The sequence below is a fragment of the Delphinus delphis genome, chromosome 8 (genome assembly GCF_949987515.2).
Source record: "Delphinus delphis chromosome 8, mDelDel1.2, whole genome shotgun sequence".
Taxonomy (NCBI): Eukaryota; Metazoa; Chordata; class Mammalia; order Artiodactyla; family Delphinidae; genus Delphinus; species Delphinus delphis.
This window is the reverse complement of record NC_082690.1, coordinates 49,396,354-49,419,539: the sequence shown is the minus strand read 5'-3', so window position 1 is coordinate 49,419,539 and position 23,186 is coordinate 49,396,354. Positions and strand designations below refer to the sequence as shown.

The window sequence follows — 23,186 nt, the reverse complement described above, 5'->3', positions numbered from 1 at the left end:
AAATTTGTTTATTACTACACTGGACTGAACGCTCCACCAGAGCACAGATTCTGTTTTTTTTGTTTGCTTGTTTCCTGCTCTGTTCCCAGCTCCAACTGTCTGATCAATAGCAGAACACTCAGTAAATATTTATAGGACTAATGGGTAACAAAAGTCTGGGAGTAAAATGGAAGACTCAGTGTCAGTTTAATAAATACTTGCATTACTTCTTGCTTGTCACTTCACTAGATTTCTCAACTTCAGTGACTTGCCACAGGAGCAGATATGACAGTGACCTCAGCCCACTCGAGATTTTTTACCCCACTACATTGAAAACTCTGAAACTCCTCCTCTCACTCCCCACACTCATACAAAAGTGGCTCTGCCCATTCCTTTTGCTAACTCAGATTTGCATGTTTGATGCCCCCAGTCTGAATGTCAGAGAAGGGGAAATACAGGGGAGATGAGTTCATGGTACATAAGGCAGCTCTGGCGCTCTCACACCCAGCACAATTGTTAGGCAGTAGAATGCCTTTAAATGAAGCTCTAAAATAAAGGTATTTTTACAATAATATATATCTGGGATAATGAATATTAAAGAGTTCATTCATGCTTTAATACAGACATGAACAAAGAAAGCAGCTACTAATTCATTCTTTAATTCATTGTTTTCTGAAAGAAAGCATTGCTTTCTTTCCCCTTAATCTTCTGCTTTTCTCTTTAGTAATTTACTAGAAAATTAGACTGTAATATTCAAAGGAGTTAATGGAGGGTAGGAGTAGAAGGGAAATTAGACCAACATTTTAATTAGTAGCAGGGGATGGTAATTTAAATTGTGGTCCTGAAATACAGGACTAACCTGCATAACTAAAAATGATTTGGGCTGAATTCAGATAACACCTGGGTCTTTACAGACAAATTCTAGGTCACTTGCCTGAGGCTGACTTGTAAATTATCTTAACTCAGGGTGTGGAGTAACAATGATACTGAATGTTAACACCTCTCCAGGTGCTTGGTAAAAACTATGGTTCTTAATTCAGTCCACTGGAATGTAAAAGAAAACTTCTGATCTATAATTTAAAAAAAAGAAAAAAGTTTGTAATAAGGAGCACTGGAGCCCATTTTCAAGCATTTTAAACCAAGAAATGTATAACAACTGATCTAGGGATAAGTTAACCTGGTTTTCTCTAATAGCTATCAAATTTTTAAACCCCTTCCACAAAGATATTCATTGTAATGTAATAAACAAAGTAGGGTAAAAGTTAAATAATGTTATACTCATATAATATGAAATTATGCAGCTATTTAAACTGTTTACAGTTTAATGTAAGAAAAATGTACTTTTGTTTTTGGCGGTACGCGGGCCTCTCACTGTTGTGGCCTCTCCCGTTGCGGAGCACAGGCTCCGGACGCACAGGCCCAGCGGCCATGGCTCACGGGCCTAGCCACTCCGCGGCATGTGGGATCTTCCCGGACCGGGGCACGAACCCGTGTCACCTGCATCGGCAGGTGGACTCTCAACCACTGTGCCACCAGGGAAGCCCCGTACTTTTTTAAGGTAAGAAAATGCCTATGTTGTGCTATTAAATGAAAAAGATAGAATGAAGAGTTCAACTATATAAAACCATGCACTGAATATGAAGGAACATAATAAACAGATCATTTTGGTGATGGGATTGTGAGCAATTCTAATTTACTTTATAAATATCTATATTTCCCACATTTTATATAATGAACATTCATTACTTTCTCATCAGAGAACTACATCATCTTCAAAACCAATATTATTTGATCTTTATTATCTTCCTTTCATATAAAGTTGCCTAGACCTCCAGATCATGCCAGTCAGTCATTTCCTGAAGAACCAAAAATTTGGGTGTCACTTAGGTGTGTCTGTGTTTTCAATGTTTAACACTATGACATGGGAGGTTGGCAGCGATCTGTGTTTATAGATTCTTAAATATATGTTCAGTTATTCATCTGCAGTTAATTGCAGCCATGTGCTGTGGTGGGAAGAACATGCATTTTGGAATCAAACAGACTCGATTAGCATTTTGGCTCAGCTGCTTATAGCTTAACCTCTTTGAGCCTCCATAAGCTTATGGAAGTAAGCTTAATAGGTGGCAGCTCGTGTTTTCCAAGTGTCTATTGTAAGGGACAGTGCTAGTAAGGGACAGGGATGTCATAGGAAATAGAATAAAGAATAAATAACATGAGATTTCAGACCCACAGAATGGTGGCATATTAAGAGGGCTTAGAGATTCCCATGTTCCCTCTCTTCAGATATAGTAGTCAAGAAAATAAGTCATCTAAAGCAAATAAATAAGTTATCACGAAGGCAAAGGAAGACTTATTCTCTATAAATTGGGATGAAGGCAACAAAACTTAATATGAGAAATCCTAAAAGCCAAGAACTCTACCAATAACACACATATCCTGTTCATTTTATTTTTACTAGGCCCTAAAACTCAGTGAATGTAATATCCCTGATTGTACCTGTCAATTAACCTTTAAGGGATTAATGTTCACTAATGATCACTTCATAGGAATCTACAAAGCCCAGGGGAGGCAAATATATGGGGTCTACCTCCCCTCTCCCACTACAGACATATTCTGGAATTCCCTGACTGCAGCCCACTTTAGTGGCTGTATGGACCTCTTTCCCAAGTTCAAGTTCCTAAGGGTTGATGGTGCAGGCTTTAGGCACAGCCAGAGGCTCAAAGAGGTCAAAGAACAGCTATTCATGGAGGATGTGGATGAAGCTTGGGTGTGGAACCTTGAGAGTCACAGGCATGCCCCCAGGGCCCTCACAGTGCTGGGAGGAGCTGGAACTAGGAAGGGAAGTGCGGGGAGGGACTGCGAGCTGGGGACTGAGGCCTGCTCTCCCTGTGCTGAAATTTCCAGTGCACGACTCTAACAATTCTAAGTTCTAACCAGGTTTTCCAGTCTCAGCTTCCTCTAGGAAACTAAAGTGCAACGTACAGAGGTGGGTGGGAAGGGGATGTGGGAGGGTGGAGGGGTATCTTGTGAGCAAAGGTTGCCTGGCTTGGACTGGGCAGTGTGAAGAGAAACCTCACTTGGGAGGTGGAAGGTGGTATGTAAGTCTCCATTTTGCTGTGGCCACACCCGCTGTGTAGAAACTGAATGAATAGAAAGTAGCTCTAATATATATATAATACATTTATGATTTTGGCATCTGTTAAGCCAATTTGCAATGACACGATGCTTGCACAGAGCTTACCACATTATTGGGCCTTTCTCAATAATGACATAATTTATAACCGTTCAGAAAAACCATTCTTGAAAATAACTGGGATTACCATTGAACTAGAAACCAGGAGATAATTTGCGTGTCTTTCCCTCCTTCCCCCAAACCATTTCGTTTTTGGTAAAGATCCCAAGGAGCTATTTGCTAAAATCAATATCAAATACAGTTTTAGAATATTAGAATAACAACATTCCTTCTGGGATACTATTAGAAATAAATAATAACAAATGCCTTCTCAGCACTTAAAGTTGTGATCAGCTCTTTGCTATAGGACTGTGATGAAGATTACATCTTCTCAGAGTTACAGATTTAATCAAAACAAAGGATTGATCTCCTGGCCATGATAATAGTATTCTGAATGTCTCGGACTGTCAACGAAAGTCAAATAAATGATCAAAATTTGATTTTGAAACTGAAAATTCCCAAAGCTCCTCTATTATACTCATTTTATGGAGAAAGATGCTAAGGTTAAGAAGGCTGTGGAACCTTCTCAAGGTCTCAGAGCTAGTTAGCGGCAGAGGTGCTCAGGTATCTCTCTTACCTTCACTAGAGCAGTGCATCTTGTTAACTTTCAGTGTGAACTAGAAGTTTGGGTCTAGACCTACAAATAATGTCAGAAATTGCTCCCTATACACAAAGCAGGGACTAGAATTAAATCAGAATATTTAGAGCCTCATGGAATCAATCTTAAGGGGTATGAATCACCACATCTATGTTTCAATAATCCTATGGTTCCTTTGTGAAAAATCGATATGTTCTTTTCTTCCTTAAGTATACTTGGATAACTGGACCTTGAAAAACTCTGAATTAACTCTCCTAAATTTTAATGCACTTCACTGATTTGTTTTTGGCTTTTGAAAATATAAACTTTACTTATCAGATCATTTTTGTAAATTATTGATACTTTAGCAGCTAGCACACAAGGTCAAATCTCTGCTAGTTTATCTAGGAAATAGGAGCACTGTATGATATTTGCCTACTTTAAAGATTACTTAGACCATATAGGGATGGAGCCCAAACCAAAGGTATTCTCTACTGGGTGAACAGATTCAAGAACTTTCCTAAATGATGGAACTTCAGATGAATTAAATCTATAACTTGACAGCAATATGAAGGAGTCATGAGCTTTCTGAAACTAGAAAGATTTGTAAATAAGAGTGAATATTTTACGCAAGAAAAGAATGACTGGATTTTTTTTTTTTTTTTTTTTTCAGTACGTGGGCCTCTCACTGTTATGGCCTCTCCCGTTGCGGAGCACAGGCTCCGGACGCACAGGCTCATTGGCCATGGCTCACGGGCCTAGCTGCTCCGCGGCATGTGGGATCTTCCCGGACCGGGGCACGAACCCGCGTCCCCTGCATCGGCAGGCGGACTCTCAACCACTGCACCACCAGGGAAGCCCAACTGGATATTTTTTATAGCGGATGTATTGAGATACAATTCATGTACTTTAAAATGTGCCCTTTCAAAGTGTACAATTTAGTGATTTTTAGTGTATTCACAGGCTTGTGCAATGATTAGCTCTATCTAATTTTAGAACACTTTCACTGTGTCCAAAAGAAATTCCATACTCATTACCAGCCCCTTTCAACCATAAATTTACTTTTTTATCTCTATGGTTTTCCCTATTCTGGAATCTCATAGAAAAAAAATTGTACAATATGTAGCCTTTTGTATCTGGCTTCTTTCATTTAGAATATTGTTTCAAGGTTTACCGATGATGTAGCATGCATAAGAAGTTCATTCCTTTTCATGGTAGAATAATATTCCATTGTATGAATACATCACAGTTTAACCATTCATCTGTTGATGGACATTTGGATTGGTTCTACTTTATGGCTATTATAAATAATGTTACTATGAAGTTCATGTACAAGTTTTTAATACGAATACATGTTTTCAATTCTCTTTGGGTATATACTTAGGAGCAGAATTGTTCATGCAATAACTCTTTCAACTTTTGAGAAATTGCCAGACTGTTTTCCAAAGTGGCTGCACCATTTTACCTTCTCACCAGCAGTGCATGGCAGGTGATGATTTCTCCACATCCTGGCTAACATTTATTATCTATCTTTTTGATTATAGCCATCCTACTGGGTGTGAAGTAGTGTCATTTTGTAGTTTCGATTTACAGTTCCCTAATAAATAATATTGAACATCTTTTTATGCGCTACTGGCCATTTCTATATCTTCTTTAAAGAAATATTTATTCAAATATGTGGTAGGCTGAATAATGTCCTTTTAAAAAGTCCAAGTCCTCATTTCTGACCTGTGAATATGTTATAAGCCAAAGAGACTTCACAGACGTGGTTAAATTAAGAATTTTGAGATAGGGAGATTATCCTAAATTATGTGGATGAGTTAAATATAATCACAGGAGTTTAAAGAAGCAGGCAGTCGAGTTATAGTCAGAGGAGAGATGTGACAGAAGCAAAGGTTGAACTGATGCTCTTCGAAGATGGAAAAGAAGGTTATGAGTCAAGGAATTCAGGTGGCCTCAAGAAGCTGGGAAAAGGCAAGGAAATAGATTGTCCCATAGATTCTCTGGAGCTGCCCTATGAACATCTTGAGTTTATTTCAATGAGTCTGATTTTGGATTCCTGACGTCCAGAACTACAAGATAATAAATTTGTGTTATTTTAAGCCACCAAGCTTTTTACAATGTGTTACAGTATCAATAGGAAATGACTGCAAGTCCTTTGCCAATTTTTTAATTAGGTTGTCTTTTTATTGTTGAGCGGTAAAAGTTCTTTACATATTCTGAATACAAGTCCCTTATCAGATATATTATTGCAAATATTTTCTCCCATTCTGTGGGTTGTTTTCTAACTTCCTTAATGGTGGCCTTTGAAGCAGAAAAGCTTTTAATTTTGATGAAGTCTAATTTATCTGTTTTTTTTTTTTTTTTTTTTTTTTGCAGTACGCGGGCCTCTCACTGTTGTGGCCTCTCCTGTTGCGGACCATGGGCTCCAGACGCGCAGGCTCAGTGGCCATGGCTCACGGGTCCAGCCGCTCCACGGCATGTGGGACCTTCCCGGACCGGGGCACGAACCCGTGTCCCCTGCATCGGCAGGCGGACTCTCAACCACTGCGCCACCAGGGAAGCCCCCTGTTGTTGCTTTTAATGTTATGATAAGAAAGCACTGCTTAATCCAAGGTCATGAAGAATTACTCCTATATTTTCTTCTAAGAGTTTATAAGTTTAGCTCTTACATTTAGGTCTATGATTCATATTTAGTTAATTTTTGTGTATGGTATGAGGTAAAGCCCAACTTAATTCTTTTGAGTGTGGATATTCAGGAGTCTTGGCACAATTTGTTAAAAAAGAGGGGGCATGTTTGCTAAAAAGCTATTTCATTTAACCCATAGAGAGATTTATTTGATTAGATTATGTAACAGTTGACGAAAATCAGAAAACTGTTGGATATACCTTTCTAGCTGTGAAAGACTGCACCTGTATACTTGGCATACTACCAGATATGTAGCTGAAATTATTATTCTTGTTTAGAAATTTTCCTGTGTAGTTCTAAATTGTCAAGGACTTGTTATTACCAGTCACTATGGAACTACGTGCTAATTGATTTTTTTCTTGTCTAAACAGGTTGTCAGCATATTTAGGGCTGATAATTTTTTTTCTTTTTTTTTTCTTTTGGGCTGATAATATTGATAGAGGAAATCAAAGGACAGAGGACTGTTCCATCGTACCCCTTTTCATTCTGTGGGCAGAGATGGAAGGAAATAATCTATGAGTCCACTGAGATCCCAATCATACTTTTTTTCTAAGGAGAGTGCTGGTATAATTTGCACTGCATAATGAAATCTTCCTTCTCATGAAAATGTTCTTGTTCAGGGCAATGGTTGGGCTTTTGTGCTGCTTTTGCCTCAAAACGATAATGAGAGAAAAGTTCACACGGCTTTGAAGACATGGAGAGTCTTTGCCTTTGAATGAAAGATTTAGCATTATTGTAGTCATTTGGTGCAAGAGTCACACATTTGGTGGAAGTTGACATGCTGGACTTGGTAACTCAAGGTTTTTGTTTCCCACCATCCAAACTAATGCAAGTTCAATGTGGAGAGGTATTCTATGGAATTAGCAATCTCTTATGCTGTTTCACTTACTGGAAATCTTTTATTTCCTTAAACAGTCTGAAAGTGAGTCTTGGGAGTAAGTTTCAGACTGTGATGCTTGAAAGTTGCTCCCCTTCCACTGCTCAGTGCTTCTCATTGGCACAGAAAAAATTTTAATTTAGGTTTGCCTTCTCCATTTCTAAGTTATATGATGTCTTCACCTTCTGATGATCACCAGTGTTTCTTCTTCTTCTTCCTTTTCCTTTTTCTCCCTCTGTTCTTCCCCTTTGCCTCTCTTTTCCTCATGTTATTATTTAAAAATTACTAGTGAGTTAATGGGTATGAATTAATGAAAAATCAAAAGCATGAATTGCCGTATGACAGCCAAAGGATGATGTTGTAATTTATACACAGAGGTTGTGTTCTTGAAACATTTGTCCTTTACCTCTCGACTTCAGTCAGTATAGTCAAGCCTCAGTATGAACAATAGCATTCTTATTTGAAATCAACATATATGGCTTTTATAAGGACGAAGCCAACCCTACTTGTAAACAGACACAGAAGGAACAAATGAAGTAATGAACTTAAAGAAAACTTGTTTTTTGGGGTTTTTTTCCATCTTGTCTGGGAGTAGAAATGATTGTGCTGAGGGCTAAGAGATTAAATTGTGTCACTTGTCAGGAAATTGGCAAGTAGCCATCTCTTCTGCCTGCCACTACATGCTGCTTTTGTGCTGTGGATGGGTTTAATAAACGCACTGTTGTGTAAAATGTCATTGCTGCTTTGCCAAGCGGAGGCTGTCATGGGATAGCTCTTCCCCAGGATGACAGATCAATATTGGTGCTCAGCAATCCTGAGACATGAAGCCACACAGAGGGCATTTTTATGGTTCAGATACAAAAGTCGAAATCGAAACCATTCTTCAAAGCATGGACATATACCTATTTTGTTCTGGAAGAAAACCTAATGCTCTTTCAAAAATGTTCTAACTTTAAAGATAGGTAATGTTATCAAATTTTAATGACAACTTCTAGAAGAAATAATACAAATGACTTGTTACAGTTTTTTAAAAGTTCAATCTTTCTGTTAATCAAATAAATGCAAAGCAAAGCAAGGAAATATACCATTGTTTGCCTTGGTAAACAGCCTAAAATCATATGCATTCAGGCACATGAAATGCTGATGACATATTGTAAAATAGTCCCTCCCTAACATCAGTGGTAGAAGTAAAATTTGGTACAGTCCTTCTGGAAGGAAATTTAGCAATATGTATCAAAATTCTTTAGAATGTTCATACCTTTTGGTGCAGAAGTTCTACTGCTACAAATATATCCTAAGGAATTTATGAGAGAGTCAGCAATGTCTTCCAATAGACTGCCAGTTATTTAAAATGTGGAAAAACTGAAAACAACCTAAACTCCTAACAATGTAAACAGTAAATGTATTATTAAACAGCAATTAAAATATGTATAAGGCTTTTAAAAAAATGATATGGGGAAAGGTTTATGAAATAAAGTTATGTGAAATTAAACAAATGCTAAATATTATATACAGTGTGATCTAAACTAAATAAAAATAAGTAAAATAGCAAAAAAATTTCCAGAAATAAGTACAAAAATGTTAATACTTATTGACTATTTAGTGTAAACATGAATGTGTTGTGTTTTGTTTAATTTTTATCTACTTTTCTGAATTTTATATAATATACACAAGAAAAAGAAGTTGCACAGGAAAAGGGTCACTATCCAAAGGAATTCATTTAAACCCTCATATGCTCTCTTGCCTTTTTTTTTTTTTTTTTTCCAGTACGTGGGCCTCTCACTGTTGTGGCCTCTCCTGTTGAGGAGCACAGACTCCAGACGCACAGGCTCAGCAGTCATGGCTGACGGGCCCAGCCGCTCCACGGCATGTGGGATCTTCCCGGACCGGGGCACGAACCCGTGTCCCCTGCGTCGGCAGGCGGACCCTCAACTGCTGCGCCACCAGGGAAGCCCTTGCCTTGCCTTTTAACTTAGCCTTCATCTCACATTTTCCTTATAGCTTCGGGCTCTCACCCTCCACTCCAGCCCAGACTAACATCCCCAGCTGTCAGATGTAACAGTGTATTTCAGCTAATCTCTATCTGCTGTCCCTCACCTTGAGGGACTGGTTTCTTCCCTATTTCTGACCTTGATCCACCCCTTGTTTCTGATTGCTTTTCACATCTTGCCTCCAGGTGTGTGAAGGGCCTGAGCCCAGCCATGAGGCCTGATCAGTGTTTCTGAAGATCAGAGTGTGGTAGTGCTGGCAGAGACAAGCCAGTCTGCACCTCAGCCTAAGTGAATATTAGGGTCCAAAATGCCATAGAGTCCATATTAGCTTTTTATTGCTCCCTGGCAAGTTACCAGAGCAGTTGCAGTTTAAAGCAATGCATTACAGCTTCCTGATATATATGCTCCTACTTACAATTTACCAGTAAGGGAACTGGAGCACAGAGAGCTTAAAAAGAGGTCCAAGGAAAAAAAAAAAAAAAAAAAAAAGAGGTCCAAGGTCACTTAGCTAGAAAGGAGAACTTGAAACCCAGGTCCTCTACTCCAAATAGTATGTTCTTTCTCCTATATCTCTCTTCTGGGGCAAACACTGGGACTTGAGTTCAGTTTGGAGTCTGATCTAATTAAGGAGAAAGTCACCTCTTACCTTATCTGTGTCTTAAACCTACACACTTGCTTTATATTGGGTGTGATGGAGCACATACAGGAAGACTTTTCATAATGAACTCAGAACTCCTCGAATAATGTAGATATTAATGTTTTGTTGCTCCTTACAAAATTACCACAAATTTAGCAGCTTGAAACAAGACCTAGGGACTCCCCTGGCGGTGCAGTGGTTGAGAGTCCGCCTGCCAATGCAGGGGACACGGGTTCGAGCCCTGGTCCGGGAGGATCCCACATGCCGCGGGGCAACTAAGCCCGTGCACCACAACTACCAAGCCTGTGCTCTGGAGCCTGCGAGCCACAACTACTGAAGCCCACGCACCGCAACGAAGAGTGGACCCTGCTCGCCGCAACTAGAGAGAGCTCGCACGCAGCAATGAAGACCCAATGCAGCCAAAAATAAATAATAAATAAAATAAGTAAATTAAAAAACAGCCAAAAATAAATAAAATAAATTAAAAAAAAAAACCCAAAACCAAAAACAAGACCTATTTATTAGCTCACTATCTGTATAAGTCAGAAGTCTGACACAGTGTGGCTGGAATCTCTGCTCAGGTTCTCACAAGGCTGAAATCCAAGTGTCAACCAACTACATTCTCATCTGGAGCTGTGGGTCTTCTTCCCAGCTTATAAGGTTGTGGTAAGACACAGGTCCTTGCAGTTGTAAGATGGAGGTCCCCGCTTCCTTGTTAGCTATCAGCCAGAGGCCTCTGTGTGCTCCTAGAGTGCAACCTTGTACTTTCTCACATGGCCTCCTCCATCTTCAAACCAGGAACAGTGCCGAGTACTTCACAGATTTTGAATCTCTTTGACTTCCTCTTCCGCCACCAGCCAGAGAAAGCTCTCTACTTTTACGGCTCATGTGATTAGATCAGGCTCACCTGAATATTCTCCCTATCTTAGGTCAACTATGCCATGCACTGTAACAAAATCACAGGAGTGACAGCTCATTAAAGTCACAGGTTCTATGGGTTAGGGTGTGGAATCATGAGGTGTGGCATTTTTAGAATACTGCCTACCACAATGTGTCTTTTAAATGTCATTCTTTTTCCCCCTGCAGTGTAACTTAGAACATAAATACATGGACATTAGACGCAGACTGCCTATGTTCAAAGTCTGCTCTAACATTTACTAGCCGTACAATCTTGCTAAGTTACTTAACCTCTTATCTCAGTTCCTTGATTTTCTTACCTGAAAAGAGGGAGTAATAAAAGTATAGGTCTCGTCAAGTTGTTATACACTTTAAATGAGTTAATGTGTCAGAAAAGTACTTGGCACACTGAAGTACTATGTTGTCCTTGCTATTATTATTATTGACCTGATTATTATATATCCACTGAAAAGTCCAGATTACTACTCTCCTTGGAGCAGACCCAACACCTCACTTTTCTGGCCTCAGCTTCTCTTTCAAGTTTAGTATTATTTAACTGTCAAAAGTATAATTTATAATGTGACGGATACATCAGAAAAATTTTTACAAGTTCCTAACTCACAGCACCAAAGAATTTGTCAAGTTAAAAAAAAAAACAAAACAAAACTATGTTTAGTTTATGGGCTTAGTTTTTAAGTAAGGGAAACATAGCAGATTCAGTTGACTGTATTACAAACTTGAGAATAGAAACACAGAACCTTTTTTAGTACCATACCTTTTTCTAAATGGGTTTTAATTTCATGTTATGATCAAGAGAATAGGGCATGTGAAAAGATAGGAACAGGAAGCTTAGGGAAGGCCCTAGAGGATGAACGGGAACTGAAAGAAAGGTGGAAGGGATGAGAGGAGAGAAAAAGAAGAAGGAATGGAAGCAATAGAAGAGGAAAGACCACTGAGAGGTAGAGAGGGCTGGTAAAGAAAAGGGGGAAACATTACTAAAATTTACTGAGCATGTACTATATTCTTGGCATAGCTAGGGACTTAGGTTATCTCACTGAATCCTCAGAAAAGGTATAATTGTCATCACTTTATAGATAAGAAAACAGCAACCAAAAGAGTTTAATCTTTCCAAAATCAACTATGTTAGTATACAGGCATCAGAACCTACATCTTTCCAGAGTTCATTGTTATTTGCTGATTCCATGTTCACAAGGACCAATGGTGAAATAGAAAGCACTCCTCACACATTGTTAGTCCAGCTTCAAAGAGTGTTCCCATTACACTGAGAAAAGACTTAGGTAGGCTTAGGTGTTACTGCCACTTAACACTACCTTAGTTCATTAATTACTTGAGTCAAGACATTTGGAGTCTAAGGGTCCGAAAGGATACATGCACCCCAATGTTCATTGCGGCACTGTTTACAATAGCCAAGACATGGAAGCAACCTAAATGTCCATCGACAGAGGAATGGACAAAGAAGATGTGGCACATATATACAGTGCAATATTACTCAGACACTAAAAAGAATGAAATAATGCTTGCAGCAACATGGACGGACCTAGAGATTGTCATACTGAGTGATGCAAGTCAGACAGAGAAAGAGAAATATCGTATGGTATTGTATGGTATCGCTTACATGTGGAATCGAAAAAGAAATGATACAAATGAACTTATTTACAAAACAGAAACAGACTCACAGACTTAGAGAATGAACTTATGGTTACCAGGTGGGAAGGGTCAGGAGAACGGATATTTAGGGAGTTTGGGATTGACAGGTATACACTGCTATGTTTAAAATGGATAACCAACAAGGACCTACTGTATGGCACAGGGAACTCTGCTCAATATTTTGTAACAACCTAAATGGGAAAGAATTTGAAAAAGAATAAATACATGTACATCTATAACTGAATCACTTTGAGGTCCACCTGAAACTATCACAGCATTGCTAGTCAACTATACTCCAATATAAAATAAAAAGTTAAAAAAAAAGACATTTGGAGTCTAGTTAAAACAGACCTCCCAAATGACTTATGCCTCAGGATAAATCACTCGTCTGAGCCTCAGCTTTCCCATCTGTAAAAAGTAGGCTTTGAACCAGATAAACTGCTAAATTCTGAAATCTATCTTAATGTCATGCTGCCAGATTTTCAACTGAGTGTTATTCTTGAACTCTTAGATGTCCCCAAACCATTCAAGTTCATGGCAGGAAGGAGTAGGGTGGGAAACAGTCTCAGTGGTAGTAGCAAGGATCTATCACAAAGAACTGGAGACCCCCACCAGAGCTGTCTTCACACAGGCACAAGGCTGTGATGCGGATTGGGGAGTTGGTATAGGGTTGCTCCTGTTAGGACCACTGTTCAGAGCTTTTCAGGTCATTCACTGTACAACCTCACCAGGCAAAATTCACATATACAGTCATAGGCCACGGCTCTGGCTCCAGGAAGCCAGAACGAAGACCAGTGGGTAGAGTTCATAATAAAAACAACTGTGGCTCAGTAGAAAAATAGCAAACTTTGTAATTGTTCAGAGTTGCGCATTACCATTGTGAAAAACTTTATCTTTGGGAATTTTCAGGCCAGGACCACATGAGGTAGGGGATTCTCCTATTGAATTAGAGTTTAGAGAGTACTTAAGCGATATACAGGACTCGATTTTGGAATGTATTCAAAGTTAGATGGGTGATCTTCTTAAGATGTTTAATTCTTAATTTCCTGAGTCCGTATTATTATGGCCATAATAACTGTACCTGCCTCATATGGCTGTGGTAAGTGTATAGAAGATTGTGTGTCTGTGTGTACCTACATCTCTATTTATATTATCAACCTATCTGTCAATCAATCTATGTATCCATCCATCCAACCATCCACCCACCTACCAACCTACCTACCTACCTATCTATCTTAGCCCAATGCTCCACACATGATGAAAGCTCAAAAAATGTTAGCTGTCATTATGATTATTCTCTTTACAACTATTGAATGATGCTCCCAACACAGCAGAACTTCCTTTTATCTCCGTAGGCATGAGCAAAGAGTGGTGGTACTCTAAGAGATGCCATTTTTCATTCTTAATTGTAGAATAAGCACATAACATGAAGTTTATTTTATCTGAAGCTTAGGGCCAAAGTTTGGCTGAGGCGAAAGTTCCCCTACTTCTAGGTAAAGAGTGGGATGAAATAATGATTGTGGCCCACTTTTCTGAAGTTTCCTTTAACAACTTTATTTCTAAACTTTTAAAATGGAGCTTCTCCAGGGTCCAGTATTAGCAATCACTATCCCCACCATGAGTCCTAGAATTACACAGCATCTAGTTCTAATCTCTCACTCTGCAGCATGGACATTCCCTCACCCAGAAATTAATTTAGTCAATTCAGCCTGAAAATTCTACTCAAAAAGCATGTGTTTCCTGCGGGAACGTCACTTATTTCTTTTCTTGTTGATAGGGGATGCCGATGTACCTGAAAAAAAAGCGTGATTTTCCTCCACAAGCTGCAATGATGCAGCTGTCCAAAGTAATCACTGCATCAGAACAGTTGGATAGGGAAGAAGTGTCCTTGGCTGCTTTAGAAAAAACCAGTAAGCTAGCTTCTTTATGCTTAAAAAAGCAGACTGAGGAAGGGCTACAAAGCTTACATTTCTGCCACTTAGGTCACAGTTTTCAGTGCGGATCCATGCAAGCTAAAACCATTCTTACCTACAGGCCTTGGCCTGTGCTACCCTCTCTCCCCACTCATTAATTTACCTTCCTTTCTCTTCTCATTTTATTCACTCACTCATTCATTCAAAAACTCTCTCATTCATTCAGCAAGAATTTATGGATTCACATCTATAATATAACTGCTTGGCCTGAGGAGATTTACAATCTAGTAGAGGTGCTAAAATAACATTGGGACATGCTTTTCTCCCCAAGGAAATCTCTCCTAATTGTTCAATCTACAATTCCTTTAGCTAGTGTTTTATTTATTTATTTTTGGCTGTGTTGGGTCTTTGTTGCTGCGCGCGGGCTTTCTCTAGTTGCGGCGAGTGGGGGCTACTCTCCACTGTGGTGCATGGACTTACTGCGGTGGCTTCTCTTGTTGTGGAGCACAGACTCTAGGTGCACGGGCTTCACTAGTCGTGGCACGTGGGCTCAGTAGTTGTGGCTTGCAGGCTCTAGAGCACAGGCTCAGTAGTTGTGGCGCATGGGCTTAGTTGCTCCTCGGCATGTGGGATCTTCCCGGTCGAGGGCTCAACTCTGTGTCCCCTGCGTTGGCAGGCAGATTCTCAACCACTGTGCCACCAGGGAAGCCCCTAGCTACTGTTTTGATCTCTGATAGAATTTTATATTATTTACCAAGAGCCCCATGTGGGTGACTCTTTTATTTTGTCAAATAATCTTTAGTTCTTTAAAGAGAGGGTCCCTGGCTCAAGCCACCACTATTCTATCCTGAGCAAGATCTGGCTCCACTCCAGCTACAGAACCTCACCTGGTGTTTTTCATCCAAGACACGTGATTTCTTTCTTTCCTGGGACCACTTGATTCTTCTCCCTCTGTGTTCTCATTCAGGTTTGTGGGGTTAATAAATTATTTTTTTAAGACTCAGACTGGAATCTTCTTACAGAATAGCTTTTCAGACTCTTTCCATCCAAACTCCTACAGAAAGCCCTTAGAAATGTTTGCCAAATCCATGAACACACACAAGGTGCATGACATGGAATTTCTTTGCTAACACTACAATAGTTACAATATATTGTTCTCTACACTTTTTATTATTTGCCCATCAGCTCATAGCATTCTTCTTTCCAATCAGACTGAAGGCCTCATGGAACAGAAGATACATCTGTATCCCTTCCTCACACTGCCTGGCTCAATGTTGAATGTGGTAGCCATCAACAAACACAAATTAAATACTAGCTGAAATTCAATAAGTAATAAGAGATCGGGAAGGTCATTACAGAAAGCTTGCTTTGACAGTCTTCTCTTTCAAGTACAGAACTTTTGGAGAATTATTACTCTGCAAAGGCACAAGTAGGTCTCATTGATGTGGCAGATTTACTTTCCAAATAATTCTAACATTTCAGATCTTTACCTGAGTCTGCCATCCTCTGCTGCAGCACCTCCAGGTATAATCTTCGTAATAAATATGCCAGGGTCATCTCCAATGTGGGGATTATCTGTCCCTCCAGCAATACTGAATCCCAGGCCAGAATTCCCCTGTAGAAACAATAAGCAGACATTAAATGATGTGGCTGTCACCTAAACCTAGTTCCCCTTGTACTCTGCGTTATCATCTTACTACTCAAATGGAAATCAGGTGATAACAGCCTTGTATGCAAAGCTATAAAGTGCACTGTCAGCAGACAAAGGAAGGTCAGGAACAATACTCAGGTTTGTCCCTGCATTGCAACAATTCAAGGGCCTTATATTTTTGCTTCTAAGAAATGCTTCCTTTATTAGCAATTAAAATGATCATTATGAAGTAGGAAATAAATGCTTACAAACTGTGTAATATGAGAAAATGTAAAAAATCATTAGTGTCCATTGTAAAAATTATACACACATACGAAAAAGAATGGAAGGAAATGAGTCACGTGAAAAACATTTGATTTGATAGAGTAGTGAAATTTAGGTGTTTTCATTCTGCTATTTCTGGTATTGTTGCTCTAATACTATTTATCCAGCAAAGAAACGTGTTTTCCTATTAATAAGGAACTTTGACTTCAGAAGGCAGGGACCTCTTCTAGAGTCATAGCAAATGTGAGACACTTTTCAGTAATAAACAGGTTTTAATGTGCTGTAGATACAGACAAGGAATGCATTATTGTTGCAGCATGTAAATTTGAATAGTTTATACTCTAATATAGCTTTCATACTTACTCCTGTAGACTATAGTAATTGACATCCAATGTACATATAGCCCTCTAAAATTTGTATGTAATACATAATTAAACATCTCTCCCAAATTCACAAACCGTCTTATTTTTTATTTTCATATGCTTTTAAAATCTCCATCTCCATGGCTACATTATGTTTCCATACTATATTCTATTTTTTTTCTAATCCACAGTATATTTTAAGCCATTTCCATACAGCTAGATAGTCTTTATAATTATCCATTTAAATGACTAAATAATATTTCACTCAGGTCATTTGTTTAACCAGTCCCTTGTCACTGGATATTTAATTTCTCTATATACTCTTACAACAAATATAGCTTGCTAAATTTATGATCATTTGATTCAATTTTGCTCTTGGGTAAAAAGAGATGAGGAATAAGAATTTAGCAGTTAATCCAGAAAAATTAATTAGGGCACTCAGTGAGAAAAGTTCAATGTTAAGATAAGATCAAGTATAACTTGACAGTTATACCACCACTGCAAATGTCAAGGTAATGCTTAGCAATTTTTATTGACTGAATTAATAAAACTGAATTTCAGAGGGTGGGTTTCACAATTATACGTTGAAAGATTGAAGTTAATAATTCAACCACAGCCACTAAAATCTCGTCTTTGTACTTCTGACTTCTCTCTAATTCTGTTTTCTTTGAAAAATTCCAGTGTTCTTTGAACAGAGATATTACTTAGCAGTAGTCAAATAATGAATTTGTTTAATATTTATTCAACACCAGCTTTGTGCCTGGCACTGGACTAAGCCCTGGAGCTACAGCGGTGAACGTTTCAGTTTATGAGTCATACGAAAGGCAAGTGCAGAGTGTAAGAGTGGCTAACAGGAGAGCCACACATAGGGACTCTTCCTGAAGGTGACGAGCACTTAGTTACTTTTAAGTGGGTCAAGGTGGGAGTTGGAGAGGAGGACAGAATGTTCCAGGCAGAGGGAAGAACATATGTAAAATCCCTGACGTAAGGACGGGTATGCCAGGTCCAAGAAACAGACGATGAGGCTAGAATGAAGAAAGCAAGAAGGAAAATTGGATGAGATGTGCCTTGATCATTAGGTTCTTCAGAGCAGAATGTATGTGAATCCATTTTTGGTTTTAATTACCTATTGACACCAGATGACTGCATTGGTGTTATATGAATATCTTCTACGTGACTGCCTTGAAGCTAAGGCCAGGTGATTAAGACCAGGTGATTTCTGCCTTCATGGAATTCAAGGCAGAGCAGAAAAGACAGTGATAGTTTGGTGTTTGGTGATCAGTACATTTTCACTGTATAACCTCAACCACAGTGTCAGGTCTATAGCCACCAAGACAGTATTTAGGTGACTTACGAGGCAGTAGAAAATTATAGAATAAGATCTTGGGTTTTAGAAGGAAATAAGGGGAAGGTGAGTATTTTCAATGTAATTTGGGTTAGCTCCAAAAACATCAACTAGAGTATATTGGTCTTACCAGAGCTGACACCTCAGGGATAACAATTTCTTCATTCATATGGGTAGGGAAAGAGGCAAGCAGAGATTGGGAGATATCCCAATGATTTCTCCTGATAATATCAAAATTTTTGGAGAGGGCACTGAATACTTTGTCATTTGAGAAAAATATTCATGATCTAGCTCTTAACCCTGTCTCCTTTATTTCTAGCTTCATACTTTAGCCCCCAGGAACACTGAACTGAACTGCTGTCTCTTTCCTGCACAGTACACATGATAGCTCATCTCTTGGCCTTTACTCATTCTGCATTCTCTACAAGAAATCTCCCACCTCCCCCTTGATGGTTTAGATGGCATCTGCTCCAGGAAATATTAAATGACCACCACAATTCCTCTTCATTGGATAAGTCACTCCTCTTTTGAGTTTTTGTAAATTTCTCTGCCTAGCTATGTCATATACTGTGGTATTTTGACATTATATATTTATGAGTCTATCTTTCCTTCAAACTGACCTTATAGTAGGCAGGAACTATACAATATTCATCTTTGTTTCTTGGTGCCCTGTGTGGCACATAGTATTGTTCATTAAATATTTGATGAATGAATGAACAGACCAATTTATTGAGAATATTCAAGTTATAAAGGGAAGACTCAGAAAGGGCCCAACAAAAGTCCACAATGTGTTAAGGAATATAATACAGAAGTAGAAGCCATTTTGTTCTTTGTGGCTCCAAGAATAAAAATGGAAAGCTCAGAAATTCAAATTGTGGCTTAGCTGAAGGATGAATGATGAGACAAGAGCTGTTCAAGTTGGGAATAGGCTGCTTTGCAAGGGAGGGAGGATGCTTCACTCAGTGGGCAGCTGGCTAGACACTGAACATGAGGGATCCAAACATCTACTGAGAGGTTAAACTGGATGACTTCAAAGGATTCTTCTGGATCTCTGGCTAGATTTGCAGGAAAACGGTTCTTGCCAGCAGGAAAAAAAGGGAATGCTAGAGGAAACTTCAGAGGGGGATGTAAGTCACTGCTGTATTTTTTAAAACTTATTGTATGAATTCACAGACCTTTGAACAGCTCTGATGACAACCTAGCAGTATGTAACCATCGTTTTTAGAATTGACTCTCATATGGAGAATATAGTGGCTCTGGTATTTACTAACATACATGCCCCTGCCCTCAAATCCACTCTGAGGAAAGGAATGAATGAAAAAGGAATGGATGAATCAGAGAATCCACAATAAAAAGAGGTAGGTAGAATTCTCTGGCAGCCCAGTGGTTAGGACTTGGTGCTTTCACTGCCAGGGGCCAAGGTTCAAACCCTGGTTGCGGAACTAAGATCCTGCAAGCCAGGCAGCACAGCCAAAAAAAAAGAAAAAAGAGGTAGGTAGAGACAGTATAACTGGACCTGTGTTTCCAGTCCCATAGATTCCCAAAAGCTTTTGTATTTCAGTTAAAACCAGTCTGCAAGTTGGGCCTATCCAGTCGCCATGGTTCCTTAGAAGAGGCTCATCTGAATTCAGCTAAGGAAATTATTTAAAGTGCTTTCCCTTCTTCCCCTTATTATTCTCTCCCAGCCGTCCCTTTCAGGCCTTTGCTACCAGCAGCAGCATTCAGCGGAGAGGGAGAGATAAAAAGCAGCAGTGAAATTACTGCCTGCTCTTCTCCATGGCTGAATCTCTCCAGTCCCCTGACAACTATCCCAGAGCCAGCCAGCCGCAAGGGCAGACCACAGAACCTCTCTCTCTGAGCACCCATCTTTCCATGTGAACAGGCAGACCCCTGGCTGACACCCTTAGATCCTGAAAATTGTGACTAATTAACTGAGTGTTGGTACCTGACACAGTCAATGGAAACTGCAAGGTGCCATGCTGGTGAGGGCAGCCTCTGTATAGAGTTCCAGGTAGGATGCTGTTTCGTTGTTGGGCAGATTCCATGCCTGAGAATGTGGCTGGCAGGGACCATTCTTTCTCCTGGTTCCCAGTCCTCCACATTGGCTGACTCTCCCCCAGGAGCACAAGCCTATTGTCTAGCCAAGTTGTACTTTCTCCTTCATGTACTACACTCTATCTCCTCTCAGAAAGAAAAAAATAATTAGCAAAAAGAAAAGACAATTTACCATTTAACTGATGGTTGCAAATATATATACAATATCCTCAGAAACTCCTCTTTCATTAAAAAATTATTCTCTAACAGAAAATTACCCCCAAAATGGGGTTGCAGAAAAGAAGAGGAAAATAAAGTGATATCATAATCATATATATTTATAGAATGTCCTACTGACAAAGAATTTCTTTGACTGTCAGAAATTCCTACTTTAAAATACTATTTAATCTGGTAATTCAATTCTAGGAATTTATCCTAAAGAAATAACCAAAGATGTGTACAATGATTTATGTTCAAAGCTTTGTGGCAGTATCATGCTTCTTCTAAAAACAAAACAAAACAGAAAACAACTCATAAACGGAAATATCCAAACAATGGAGAAATGGTTAAAAATACTGTGGTATGTCTATTTGAATGTGGGAACATTTTGGAGCCATTAAAACTGTAGTGATATTTAATGACAATAGAAAATGTTCATTATACAAATGTGAGAGGAATAAAAAGTGTATGAAATTTTAATTAAAGTATGATCACCACTAAAATATTAAAAATGACTTGTTTTTAGTAAGAACATTATTACTTACTAATTAGTAATAGTAAAACTATAATAATTACTATTATTATAATATTAAGTAATAATTCAAACTACCTGAAAGGGAGACTTTTTTTAAGTTATAAAGTTCTTAGTAAAATACTAAAAATGTCCTCAAGGGAACTAACGTTTAGTGCATTTTTCTTTTTATGCTAAACACTGAGCTAGGCTTCTTACAATCCTCTATCTGGTAGACAGTATTTTCCCCTTTTTATATATTAAAAAACAAAACACAAAAACAAATAAAAAGAAAAGAAAAACCCTGAGGCTGAGAAGAGTGAAGTAACTTACATAAAGACAGAAAGTAAGTAAATAGTGGAATTCAAATTCAAACAGGATTTTTTAGGCTCCAAATACTAATTTTTTCCCTGTTACATCATACTGCCTCTTCTGGGTTAAACAAATAATTTGATGGTAAGGAAATAATAAAAACAATAGCAATAATAAACCATTAAACTTTGTTTTTGAAAAGAGTCTAAGCCGCTCCTATCAGTATCATAAAAATATTCAAAAAATTTGTAATGGAAAAGCAGGTACTGGGACCATTCAGACCTGGGTTTGAGTGCCAGCTTTGCCCTTGCTGGATGTTTGACATTAGGTACCTTTCTTTTTCTTTTTTTTTTTTGGTGGTACACGGGCGTCTCACTGTTGTGGCCTCTCCTGTTGCGGAGCACAGGCTTCGGACACGCAGGCTCAGCGGCCATGGCTCACGGGCTCAGCCGCTCTGCGGCATGTGGGATCTTCCCGGACCGGGGCACGAACCTGTGTCCCCTGCATCGGCAGGCGGACTCTCAACCACTGCACCACCAAGGAAGCCCTAGGTACCTTTCTTAACTTTGAGTCTAGTTTCCTTGTCTGTAAAATGTACGTAATAGTAACTACTTCACAGAATTGTTAGAAAGATTAAAGTAAATGACATATGTGCTACCAGAGCATAGATCCTGGCACATGGGTGATGATCAGTCAATGTTAGTTCACTTCCTTTGGTTTGACACAGCACTGTTAAAAGGGTCCTTACAAATAGGAGGACAATAAAGGCAAATAGAAGTTAGACAATGTATTCTTTCATTCATACCTTCAACAAGTATTTGTTGATGAATTTTAACCTACAATTTTACTATATGTTATTTCACTTGGTAAAGATAATTTAATTACACATTCTAAATATGGGAGAAGGGATGGTTAGGTAGGTAGTATTGAGAATTGTTAGGTAAATAAAAGCTAGATAAGGGAAGATTCAAACACTATTTTTTAAACTTTCAACACCTATGGCCTGTTTTGATACACTGAATTTTTGTATATCCTGTTACCAACCCCAAGATTCTGGTGCATTCCCCTCATTTCAGCAGGATCTATATTTTCTTTTCACTCCCTGCCAAGACTGTCAAACAAGCCTATTGTCTGCATATCTGCTCCAGCAAGACATTTATTTTTATTTACTATAATTTATACTACAAAATAATATATATGTTATTTTCAAGTATATAATTATACCTTAGCCTCCCATCTGTAAATTTCTGACATGCACTGAGATTGAAAATTATTAGTGCACAACTTGACAATTGATCAACAAATACTATAGAAAGGTGACCAATATAAGTAGGTAGAATAAAGATATTTTTTAAAAAGTTAAAACAGATAATAGCAATTAAAGAATTCTGTAGGCTACAGGCCAGGATAAAAACATCACTGGATAGAAAGGTCTATTAGTTGGCAAATAATCTTCTAAATTTTCCTGAAAGTAATTTTATTTTAGACAGTAAATCTAGAATGTCACAGAGAATAAAAAGATATCTTTTTCATAGTTATTACCTGTTGAAAATCATTCAAAGTCTTTCTCTCATCCATTTTCTACAACATACTGCAATATTAAAAGATGAATGGCCCCAGGCCCCCTATTAGGGTATAAACATATGAATGTAACACAGACATTCCTAACTACTGTTGCTTACGATTAACAACAACAAAAAATTTTCCCCCTCAAATTTTCCTTTTTTTTTTTTTCTTCTTAACATGCTAACAATCCATGTATCTTTGACTAAAGGTCTTAGCCCAGGAATAAGAGATGCCTGTTTTCACTCAGTTACAACTTCTAGGAGTTGCATTTAGGATGTCCCAAAGTTTGCTTTATTAAACTGTGTTTTTCTGGAAGCTGCTGAGTAGAGGAGCCATCAGGAGATCTGCATTCGGGGACTGGTAACTGCTTAGGGGAAAGTGTTTTAAGGGGATGGCGGAGAGGAAGCATTTTCAAAAACAGGTGGACAGAGAATGCCAGATTACAGTAGACCAAAAACTTTA

The 23,186-nt window shown here is 38.6% G+C and overlaps 1 protein-coding gene across 14 annotated transcripts in view; it reads right to left on the bottom strand.

The window, feature by feature from the left end:
• Positions 1-23,186, bottom strand: part of DLG2 (discs large MAGUK scaffold protein 2) — a 929,335-nt gene that overhangs the window by 605,415 nt on the left and 300,734 nt on the right. For all 14 annotated transcript variants that reach the window (XR_009520377.1, XM_060018173.2, XM_060018175.2 and 11 more), the window contains exon 4: positions 15,951-16,075. Coding sequence is in view for 13 of the 14 variants with exons in the window: in XM_060018173.2 (XP_059874156.1) it covers positions 15,951-16,075 (125 nt within the window). In the remaining variant the exon portion in view is untranslated. The remainder of the gene's footprint in view (positions 1-15,950; positions 16,076-23,186) is intronic.